The sequence below is a fragment of the Melozone crissalis genome, unplaced genomic scaffold (assembly GCF_028551555.1).
Source record: "Melozone crissalis strain CALT ecotype California unplaced genomic scaffold, PUWL_Pcris_2 ptg000042l_1, whole genome shotgun sequence".
In the NCBI taxonomy this organism is placed as follows: Eukaryota; Metazoa; Chordata; class Aves; order Passeriformes; family Passerellidae; genus Melozone; species Melozone crissalis.
Window position 1 is genome coordinate 6445853 of NW_026535820.1, and position 12618 is coordinate 6458470.

The 12618-nt window shown below is 37.2% G+C and overlaps 1 protein-coding gene across 3 annotated transcripts in view; it reads right to left on the bottom strand.

The window, feature by feature from the left end:
• Positions 1-12618, bottom strand: part of NKAIN3 (sodium/potassium transporting ATPase interacting 3) — a 337593-nt gene continuing 324975 nt past the window's right edge. For 2 of the 3 annotated variants that reach the window (XM_054284754.1, XM_054284755.1), the window contains exon 6: positions 1-1148. In XM_054284754.1, coding sequence (XP_054140729.1) covers positions 1135-1148 — 14 coding nt within the window. In that variant the 3' untranslated portion in view covers positions 1-1134. Of the gene's footprint in view, positions 1149-4868; positions 4953-12618 lie in introns of all 3 variants that reach the window. The other variant, XM_054284753.1, reaches the window with a different exon arrangement.

Genomic DNA, 12618 nt, shown 5'->3' on the forward strand with positions numbered 1-12618 from the left:
TTTCTGCTCAGTGTTGAGGCACATAGGCTCTGTAGAGAGACAAGACTCTCTGGGGCATAGAAATCTACACAGCACTTTATACTGTAATTAAGATGAAAGAAGCAAAGTGTTCTGTTAAAAAGACTGCCAGCTCTCCAGAGAAAATAGCTTTGTGTATCACTTTATGCTAGTGGTGACAGAATAGAAAACAAAATACCACAGTTACATACATGTTCTTTGTCTAGAAGTATTTACAAATAACTTTACAAATTTTTACAGGCATTTTTCAGTTTTGCTTGTTTACTTTTAAATTAAGAGAAAATTAGTCCCCAGAGGCTTCTAAGGCTTCAGTTGGTGCCTTGTACTGTACATTCATGCTTGGCTTCTTCCTGGGAGAAGGGAAGGAAGGAGTTTAAAAATGTGCAAATCACAGACATCTAAACAGCCCTGGGTGTAAGGGTTCCTAGAGAAGGACATCCATTGAGCAGTCATCCTACTTTTCTTCAAATCAGAGACAGCTACTCGAGATGGGGCAAAAGAGATTAGGAAAGGAGGAGTCATATATGAATTGTAATAATTAGGTGAGTACATTAGTGCTTGAACATCTGGGTAAGAAGAGTCATACATCAATCCCTGCTGCATTCAGCAGTTCAAAAATGCAAGGAGTGGACATTGCGAATTCTAAAGACAGCACTGAAATGATCTCTTGATCACTGTTAGGGTTTGACTCCTGCTGCGTATTTTGGAGTCAAAATTACTGTTTACTGACACAGTCTTGACCAGGCACAGTATGATCCTCTCAGGCAAAAACTACTGAACTTTTGAGAAAGACGCACCCCCCTCCTAGTTTTCACAGGTTGTTTTGTTTTCATGCCTCAACACTAAACATTGTAAAAATACTGAAATTAAAAAAGAAAAAAATTTACAATTTACAAGTGTCCATATAAGTAAATTATTTAAAAATTCAAGATCATCTACAAGGATCTACGAAATAACAACGCTGATAATGACACTGAGCCTGTGGGAAGAAAAATCCACATGCTGTGAGGAACAGATGTGGTGGGTTTCTTCCTGAATGATGATTCACAAGGTTGGTCTTTTTTTCTAAAATCTGTTTCTTCAGCTACAGCAGCAGAAGTCTTGTGTCCATGTTCATTACTTACTTCGACCTAAAAAGAAGGATATAAGAATTAGTCACAAATGAAAATTTATTTTGTGTATCTTCTAATTTATAAGCTGTGAATTCGTGCAAGTTGAGAGGTTAGTAACAAATGAACAAGTGGATAAATCTCAAGTGGTCAATAATTTCATCAGCTGTGAGACTCACCTATGTGGTCAAGAGTAAATGGCTGGATACAAAGCAGTAGCTTTGTATTATGCATACCACAAAATCAGAAAACATTTGGGAGAAGTCCAATAGCTGGTAAAGCATATCTGAAGCTCATACAATATATGTCATTGATATACATTATATATGATATGTTATATATATATGATATTATATATACACACTTATTCATTTTACCATAATATATTTCAACAGCATGAGGCATATTTTCACCCAGTTATAAAATTCTGATGTGATCTGATCACAAACATGAGCACTTGAGCAGGACTCACGCTATTTATAGTCCTCACCACAGTGACACATCTGCTGAATCTATGTGTTCTCACATGACTACCTGTAACCATTTTCACTTGTGTAATCTTGGAAGCTCTATGTTGGTCTTTCAGAGCAATTTACAGGTGGATAACGTCTCAGGAGAAGATACAAACAGGACAGGATCACACAGATGCATCACAGAGTAGTGACCTCTCCACTGGCACTGTTTCTCATACAGTGGATCAACTCCACAAGGACAAATTAGTATTGTTCTTAAAAAGACTAGGGACATCCCTAACTGGAATTAGGGATTCAGTGTCTGACCAAATAGAGTTGCTCAAAGCTGTCGCCGTTTTATTTTATTTTATTTTATTTTATTTTATTTTATTTTATTACTACTATTACAATTATAATTAAAAATTTCATTACTATATTAGTACACATTGTTCTTATTACATAATGATTATGATATTACCTTATTAACATCTATTATAATATAATTATTATTATTAATAATAACCTCTAATGCAAGCCAAAATGTAGCTTCATGTTTTTTCCTGCTAGCCACCATGCTCCTCTTTTTTCCACACATCAGTACATGAGGAGTTCCTAAATATTACTGAGCAACCTGGCACCTGATACTGTGATTCCAACAGGCACAACAGTCTTCTCCACAGCCCATATGCCTTAGTCCCAAAGGACACAACACAATGATATCCTTTCTTCTCCCCCTGCTGTCTCCTGCCTTACACACACCTTAATTGAAACTGCATGGCTGAGGGCAAAGATCCTGCTCCTCCTTGTCCCAAAGCCAAATGGAGTTACAGGCAGAACAAAGAGCAAACGGGCAAGCCATGATCATTCGTGTTTGGATTAAAAATTGCTCCCCATAGGAACAAGTTCAAATTTAACTTCTTCTCAGAGGTGAGAAAGAGAACTAATCTTAGTCTTGCTAATCATTAATAATTATGGTAGCACTAAGCAGACATTATACTGAATGTGAGCACTTGATAAAAGCAGACTGTCTTCTGCATAGCTTGGATGAGACCACACAGCCTTGTATTTTCAGTGGGCTGTGTTTAGTTAATTTTTGAATAAAATAAGGGAAATAAAAGGGATGAGAAAAATGGAAATATAACCAAGCTTTCATCTATAAAGTAACATTTATAAAGGCTTCTCATGTATTTTTACAAGCATAATTCATGTGAATTTCTAAGAGAATTCTAACTCTCAGAAATGGAGTTTTGCACAGCCTAGACACCAGAAGTCACTTTTTAGAGATACTAAGAATTTTCAGACTGTATATAACAGATACATACAGCAATTAACTTATCAAAAGGAGTCAAGAGGGCTAACATGCTGCAGAGGAATAAGCATCTGCAAAGTTCTGGCACAATCCACTGACCAAATTATTTCTAGCAATTTGGCTTTTAACTCAGACTTTGATCAGTGACATAATTTCCCTCCCAGCTTAGATAAAGGTCCTCTATATCTTTCAGTACATACAACCAAAACATCAATAAAAAAGGAAACCCACTATAATTTCTGTCCCAGTTTTATACTCCTTGAAGAAATAAAGAGGCCAGAGAGGCCCTCCCAGCAGTACAAGGATACTTTCCATAGGAAATGGAAAGATAACTCTCATTCTCCAGTGTTGTAAGATCACCAACAGCCTCCAAATCCCCTGAGCTACTCAATGAAAATCTCCTATCAAGAACAAATTATCAGGTGCTGTGACTTTTCTAGTGCAAAATAAGTGAATATGTTTTGCAGGAATGTATTTGTAAGTTTTTCATGAATATATCTTTTATTTTCTTCTTTAATTACAGTAGGTTTGCTAAGAAAGTATTAAACATTTATGCACTTGATGCTTAAAGCTAGTCTGAATGCAGGTTTAGAGATTAAAATCTTTTATCGAGAGGTGTAAATGCTGCAGGTGTGGCCTTCTTGCTCCTGAATATCAATTTAACTTTATAGTCCAGCAGCTTATTCAGAAGGTTCAAACCCCCATTTTGTAGTCATCTTTCTCATAGAAAATGCAGCAAAATAAACATTTAATGAAATATTACTGAAGAGATGCAGACTTCAACGTAGACTAGCATGTACTTAGTCAAAAGTCAGAAGGTACATTACTTCATTTAGTTGTCTTAATGTGTTATTTGCTCCTGTTCTAGTATACATCATAAATTTGGGCCATCATATTCTATAATGTTTAGATAAATTTTTAGTAAAAATTTGTCTCTGCTTATTTCTACAAATTGAAAGCTGCATCATGAATAAAATATATCATAAAACCCTGCAAAAATTAATAAAGTCACAAAGTTCAGGTCTCAAGTTCCAACCCCAGACATTTTTTTAGCAATTGTCCATTTTAAATTAAAACTCCTAGCACGTGCACAAATGCATACAGCAGGAAAAACCTTCAACCCATTCTAATTCTGTTAACTGATAAGTAAAATAGAGTCATTAAATCAGTTTCAGTCAATTAGCTGTATGTGCATTTCATGCTGCATTTAAGAAGCATGAAAGCCCCAAAGGTAAATTTAAAGACAGAGAGCAACACCACAACAAGTTCCAGCCATAAAGAATTTCCAAATTAACAACTTCTGGTTTAGGAATTATACTTTTAAAAGCCATATACTGAAGTTATATGAGCTTCTGCCAAAATACAGATAGTAGTAATGTCACCCCATATCCTAATTTTTTCCAGATAAAAAGAATAGATATGCATTCAAACTTATTCATTAGGTAGCAAAGCAGGAAGAGTCTATGAAAATTATTTGTATGGTTCAAGCAAATAAGTGATGACAAAGAGACAACTTCCAGTGAAATTCTACACACAGATTTTAAGCTGACAAGTGGTTTTTCAGCAAAACTTTTTGTTTCAGTAGCTGGACAAATGTAAAAACTACTGCTTTTCTATAAATGGGTTAATCGCATTAAGGTTTCTGCAGCTGCAGAATCTCTAAAAGAGCTTTTTTCTTGCTAAAAATTCAGCAGGGAAGCAATTCCATCCTTCAGTGAGAGCCTCTCCTTGCGTTAAGATGAGGCCCGGCGTGGCAGACATGGTGATATCTCCTAATCCTCGTTTTAGCAGATACCCCATCAATGACAAAGTGTCCTTACTCCAATGTGTTCTGTAGATTAATTTTTAATTAAGTTCTAATTAAACTGTAATTAAATTATCAGTAATCTGCTGCCCAAATTATTTCAGGAGAAGGTTAGCTTTCAGTTCAGTTCAGTTCAGTTAGAAGGATGAATGTGGTCCGTGGGACCAGAACCTTACCTACAGGCTTTACAGGCTTTAACTCAACATGTTCCTGGGGGGGCTGTCGGTAGGAGTATGTGTCAAGTCCGCCTATGAAATCAACTGAAAATACAACAGTTCCAGAAATGAACAAATGGAAACGAAAATATGCCAACTGAAAAAAAATGTGGACAAATTATGTTTAAAAAAAAAAAACCCAAACATTCATGCACAGGTTTGCATACAAGAAACAAAGCAAGTAGATAAGGATGCTGTGGAAACTGCTTACAAAAGGTTCCATGCTCTGTCTTCCTTGGGGTCTGTTTAGCCCCATGCCTGGAAAGACAGGCAGCATTTGGATGGGCAGACATACACACTCCTGCCAGTGTGTGTGCAAAAGGAGCACTCATGGATGGGCAGAGCATGCAAAGAGAAACCACTGTGGGCTAAAATAGCTGATTCTCTTTAGGGAAATATCAGTGTGTGTGTGTGTGCACATATATATATATATATATATATATATATATATATATATATATATATATATAAAATTTAATAATTCCCCTCAAACTCCTTTTTAAGTGTTTAGAAATTTAGGCAATGGAAACAGTTTAGCCTGTGAACCTAATTTTACCTAAACTCTTCAGGCTCAATGGACTTGTAGAAAAGCATAAATAAAAACCAAAGGCATGAGAGCTGAGTTAAGAGCAAACTAGTGATCACTAAATACGAAAAAGTAGCAGCATTTTCTCTGGATGAACTTGTAGGGTCAGGACACCTTTTCAGAATCCTCCTACTTTCTATGTCAGAAATAATGTGCTCTTGAGAAGTTTTTAGTCCCTTCTATGGTGATAATGATTTTTAAAAAAGACATTTTAGTCTGAGGCTTGTATTTTGTTATTTTGATAAGATTTTAAGCAGCTCCAATAGGCCAAAATTTCATTCTATCCTAGAAATCTTAAAAGCAGGTTTGTGAAAAAGACTATTCTATTGATTTCAAAGGGTCTTTTGCAGACATGTCCAGAGCTGGCAAATCCACAGTACAATAGGATTCTTTGGTCGCATGAAAAGCAACTGCCTTCACTTGTTACATATATGTGCACAGACAAAAGTCCTGAGCAGAATTTTGATACTCATTATGCTAATTGCTGAATGAGCAATGAATGACAAAACTGTCCTTTCCCAGCCAATGTGTGCACTAGGTAAACCAACAGAGTGCTTATCCAGGGTGAGACAATGGGAAAATGAAGCTTAGAGATTGACAGACTAATGAAATACCCACTGAAATTTGTGGAAATGCTCCTGTTGATTTCAGTTTGCTTCTCCTCCTGAGTTCAGAAATGGCTGAAAACAGAACTTGATCATACTGAACTGAACTTCAATCATACAGCATTACTGCTTCCCCAAGACTGTTCTCTTAAAACTGTCTGAGCAGGACATAATGTGCTGAAGATCTTGCCCAGCCCCAGTGCCTGCCCCAGCCTATCTGCACCTCCTCTTTCTACTGTATTTCTTTCATGTCACAGCTCTCCTTCAGAATGTTATTACTATATGCTGTAACAAGCATCAAAATTTACTTCAGCACTAGTGGGCTCAAATCCTTACAGAGGAAATAGCTGCAGATGAACTGTTGTAAAAGTTGATTTTTAAACCACGGAATCACAGAATGGTTTGGGTTCATCTAGTTCCAGCCCCTCTGCCACAGACAGGGGCACCTTCCACTAGAGCAGGCTACTCATCCAACCTGGCCTCGAACACTTCCAGGGATGGGGCATCCAACTTCTCTGGACAATCTGCTTCAATTTTACAATAAAGAATTTCTTCTTAAGATCTACTCTAAACCTACTCTCAGTTTGAAGCCATTCCTTCTCATCCTGTCAGTACATGCTCTTGTAAAAAAGTCCCTCTCCAACTTTGTTTTAGGCTCCCTCCAGGTACTAGAAGGCCACAGTTAGGACACCCCAAAGCCTTCTCTTCTCCTGGCTGGAAAATCCCAATTCTCTCAGCCTTTCCTTATAAGAGAGGTGCTCCATCCCTCTAATCTACTTGGTGTCCCTCCTCTGGACATGCTTTAACAGATCAATCTCCTTCATTTGCTGGGAACCTCAGAGCAAAATGTTAGATGTCTAACACATTACACATTTACTAAATAATTTTTAGAAGAAATCAAGTCCACAGCGTGGTTTTTTTTTTTTGTTTCATTGGGTCTTTTTTTTTTTTTTTTTTTTTTTTTTTTAATTGAGCACATGTTAACCCAAGGAGCAAAAAGAATGTTTTTGAAGCAATTCACCACTTCAGAACCTCACATCATTTGTCTCAGCAATCACAAGCATTATCTGCAATCGTAAGCAGGGAGGGAATTTAAAGTAACTAGCCTTTCTACCAACAAGTCTTTTTGAGCAAGAAATGAAGTTGAGATGTATTAATGATTGACAACATAGATGTGTCTTTATTCTGACAAGGAGAATACATTTAATAGCACCATCCAGCAATTGTTGAGATGAGCTGCTCAAGCCTGTTTAGCTGAGGCTTTCTCTTTTGCAATTCAAGATATCTTATGCAGTATTAAAGCTGAAGTTCACCTTAAAATTTATGTGAAGCTCATTCTCAAGGCAAGAAGCTGTTCCATCACACAAGGCAATGGAATGTGCCATTTTTCATTATGCACTCTATTTTATGGCTTTTTAATATGAAGATTCATCATCAGTTATTTGAATTATAGGTTACTTCTAGTTCTAAAAATTAATTTTGATTTTAACCTGGTATTTTCATTCCTTATAATTAGTAGTCTTCCTGGACTAAGACCACAAGTGGCCATTAAACATAGAAAATTTAATTTTTGTTTTCATTGGAGGCACCGAAATTATTATGTACATTTCAGTGTAAGCAGGCATCAAACATCTTAAAACTTTACATTGAATGAAATTTTGGATGCATACAAACCTCTGTTGAATTGGCCAACAGTAAATAACAGCAACATTTATGTAGAGGAAAACATTGGTTTAGGGATGGTATAAAATAATTGGTTTTGTTTATTTCTGCCTGGTTAATGGATTATGGATAATTTCTGCCATAGATTCACAGGACTACATTAAATAGCTTCAGAAAGTTGCATAAGCTTGGAGGAAAGTTCAATTAAAAAAATGTGTTCTATACAGTTCTATAGAACTATGCTTTAAATTTAAAAAAATAACCCGAACCAAACCAACAACCACAACTTGTCAGCAGTAGGGATATTCAGTCACTAAATAACAAACACCCCATGCAGTCCAGTCATTAACTACAGTCATAAAGAGAGAAACTTAAAATCCCAGGGAGAGGATTTTTTAGCATCCCACAGATAATAGCAGGTTACAGCAGAAGCTGGTTATTTTATCTGCAGCTGGCTGCAAAACACGATCCCTATGCCCAGGGAATTGCTCTCTCCTTGTGTCACCTCAGTTTTGTGGTCATGCTGGATGCTTAATGGCCAGTGTGAAATGTTCCTTTAGAGTTCACTACCTGCTGTGCTTGGAAGTGCAAATCTGTGCTGGCTGTCCACCGCAGGCAGTCCATTAAAGTGATGTTCATTCATTCAGGGGCCATATCAGAGCCACGGCTGTCATAATCTGCCTGAGTGAGAAAAGGGCAGGATGCTGCTGGCTGAAGAAAGTGTATCCACTGTCATCAGTAATTTTGAGGGTTATTCTTTTCTAGACAGATGACATTTCGGGTTGCCATACTACTATTTATCCAGTGCATTCACCCATATGCAAGTTAAAATTTGCTTTCCTTTGAAGTTAGTGTAAAAGAATCAGAGCTCAGAAAAAAACAATCCTTTCTCCTTTTTCACCCTCTCATCTGGAATTCAGCTTCTCTGGCAATATCCCATTGACCTGCTGGCAGGCCCTGTGCATACAGCTGCCAGAGCTTGTCAGCTCATTGGTATATTACTAATTTCTTGTTTCAAAGTTGGAAAATTCTAAGCATGTCTGGAGGTGCAGGGTATGAACCGACAAGCAATATGGCAATAGCACAGTTCTTGGGAGATCCTGCAGTCTCTTAGCCTGGAACACCTTATATTCTATTCATGCTTGCTTCCCCATTTTATAAATGGGAGTAAGCCCCAAAGCTGATGGCTTGAATGTTTGGCACCAATGGTTGGCTGTTCCCTTTCCAAGAGAGAGGCAGGCAAGGCTAGCAGGTGTTCAAACTTGTATTTTTGTGGAAAGAAGATTTTCTTAACCTCTGGGGTTCCAAATACTATTTTGAACTGAAGTATTTTCCTTGTACTGAGATTTTTTTTCTTGAATGACAACATATCAATGCAATTACATTCATTAAGAAAAGACATGCAACTGAGGAGGGTGTAACTAGCAGAAAAAGGAACAAAAATCAATTAGGAACAGGAAGCAAAACTGGGGGATTGATGATAAGTCAGTGCTACATGCACGAAATCCAAACTTTGGACTTTCCAATGTTTGCGCTGGTAGCTTACATAAACTTTCCAGACAAGCATGGGTTTTTTCCTGAAAAAACTGCTTTTTCAATTGCCTTTCCTCCTCAAGAGATCCACTGCCCTTACACCCTTCCCTGCACAATCCAGACTGACCTAGCTATGTGTCTGGAGCCAACATTACCCATTTTCCCCTCTTCATACTAAGCCTGAGCACCCAAGTCTCAAGCCGTGTAGCAGAAGAATCACAGATTCCATTGCAGGATTGCAGGAATAGCATCTCACTTATGTAGAGGACTAAAGGAGGGAAAATGTGTGCAGGACAATTAAGAAAGTGAGAAGAAGAGACATCAGTAATCCTTTGTGGCACTCTGATTGCTCCTCTGTCTCTATAAAGTACTGGCAGATGGTAATCAGGTTAAAGCAGGACAAAGTGGTAGAAAATTACTGAGACAACCTTTTACTTAAGTTTTTATTACTGGAAGCTGGAAGGGGAATATTTCAATGTTCCACAGTAATTATTGAGATATTCGCACCAGATTTTCTTAGTCTCCACCAGTGGGATAGATCATAATTTTAAAAACTGCTCTACCTTGTAACATGTAAGTACCACACTTCTCTGCAGGGCTGCACTGAAAGAAGGATCCTCTCAGAAGCTGCTTTAGAAAGGGCACTGGCATGGAAATTTTATCTATGGTCTTTGCTACTGATGTGACATCCAAGATATCAATATAATTTATTCTCTAGGGATATGACTGCCCAGTAAGACAAAGGAAGTGTGAAGAAGATCCACAATGTTAGGAAGTGAAAATTGCTCAAACCTTCTTAACCCAGACTTCCCCAGTCATTCCAAATCTGAAAGTATCTTCCAAAAATCTTCTCTGTGCCATGCCTTTGAAAGCTATTTACAGCCATACCATCACTGAAACTAAGTGGAAGGCTACCTGATTATGATGTTTTACTGGGTTTTCCCCCCTAAATGTAAGTATTTTTTAGTCACTTTCATGTCATTAAGGACTCCTGGTCACTACTTGGTAAAAGCCCCCAGAAAAGTATGGTTATCACACATAAGGCATATAGAAAAATATTTACTATCAAGTAATATTTACTAAAAGTTTATTATCACTAATTCAGTATCAATATATATATATATACACACTTTACACTGCAGGTATGTAAAAATGGTTTCCTTTAGGCTTTAGAAAACTTTCATTTTTCCTGACATGGTGCTATGTACCAACCCACATTCAAAGTTTAAGTTGATGAGATTTTCCATTCTGCTTTAAAATGTTATACTGTACTCCCTCTAAATACTTATCAGCTTGGGCATCCACCATCCTGTACATCTCAGCATAGCTGGCTGTGACTTAGCTTATGTTTCAGCAATGCAATTCAAACTAAGTATGTCTGATGATACGTTTTCTCCCTTTATAGGTCTCTATTTTTCTGTTCCTCATTTTAATGAAAATGTGAAAATCCCTGAGAGAATAGTAATATATGGAAGCTGTATTTAAAAACATTTCAAACAGATAAAGCTGTTTTTTATTTTCCCCCCAAGGCTTGTATTCAAAGGTGCTATTGCTAGTTCTAGTCTGAGATTTCAAATACAATGAAGAGTAGCTTTCTTTCTGCATATGACCAAAGTGTAAACAATTCTAATTAAGACTTCCAAAATAATTTTTAATACAGTGAGAAAATTAGAGATGTAAAATTGATAAAAATTAGTCTTCACTAATTAATTGTTTTCCCCTTTCTGGTACCCTTTCTGATCTGTTCTATGTACAAATTAAACCTGCAAAGGAAAAATAAAATGCATAAAAGACATTAAATGCCCAGAAACTACATCTATCAATTACATTCACACAATACTGGGAGAGAAACAAGCCACTGAGTTCTATCCACTAATCCATCCAATCTATCCTCTGAAATGGCAACTCCAATATTCCCAAGACTACTGTACAGAAGGCTGTTACAGCTTCAGTCACACCTCCACACACGTGATCTTCACAATAAGTGTGTCCAAGTTGACTTCAAAAGAGACATAACTCTGAATCTGCTTTTTGAAGTTGTGCTTTGATCTTTTTTTGGTATTTCAATTCAGGAATCCACGCTGTGTATTAGTGTGCCTTGATATTATTGCTGAGTTTGAAGCCATAAACTACAGCGTTCTTTCAAACATGTTCAGTGCAGATCTCAGACTGACTGGAATTGATCTATTCCACTTACAGTTCATCACTAGGTTGCAGGTTAGTTGTTTTGTTCTTTCAAGTTGTTAGTTTGGTTTTTTTTCCTACCAGTTGAGTCCCACAGGGCTCTGTTCCTGACCTGTCTTTCTTTGTATCCATAGAATTTCTTTTGGGTTCAGTTATTTGTCAGTATGATCCAATTATTTATTTTTGAGCCAACACTGAAATATTTATACCTGCTTCATTATTATACACCCAAGAATACCACAGCTGCTTTTTCTAACCTTAACTACATGCCACTGATATTTTAGTGTGAGAAATGAATGTTCCCTATTTTTTAAATTAATGCTGAACCTGTTCAACCCTAATGAATAATTAAAGATAAAATTCCTAGAGAAAAGTATTTGCAAGATCAAATACATGACATATTAGAACACGTGACATTTGGAGGAAAAGATTTCTATATACTGAAGAAAGTTCACATCATCCATTCACAAGAGAACAATAATCTTATTTTTAAAAAGTAGGTTACAGGACTGGAGGGATTCTTCTTATCACTGAGTGATTCTGGGTTTTCCCAGCTTCTCACCTTCCTAGGTATGAAAGGCTGCTTGTGAAACTTGCTATTATCATGCTCTATGACATGATATTTGCTTCATGTGTTTGTATCTTTACTTGTCTCATAAAAAGTGAAGTGAGCCAAGGACCTTCAGAAGAGTGTCTGCCTTCAAGGCACAGCACAGGGTGTAAAGGCAGAGAGGGAAGGAGCTGCCAACCTGCTCCTCAAGCAGAGACTGCAGTGGGAGCAGCAAACCAGGCAGCCTTAGGAGAAGATGGAAAGAACCTGGCAGGCCAAGGAGAACACCTGCAAATCAAGAAGCCAGAGACTTGGCTGAGACTCAAATGGTCCTCCAACTACATAGACATAGAAAACAATGAAGGAAATGCTATAAACCTTTCATTTCTGTTCTGTATGATGCAGTAACTTTGAGTTTTTCCTTTTTTAAAGCATGCTAGTTTACAATGCAATTAATTCTGCCTTTTATGAGTTTTGTGTTGTGGTATTCTCTGGAATTTTTCTACAAAGGGAATCATGCACATCCACTTCAAAGGTCTGGCTGACTAAAGCTCTGTCCCATTGAGCCCGTGTTGCAGTTTTTCTTTCCTT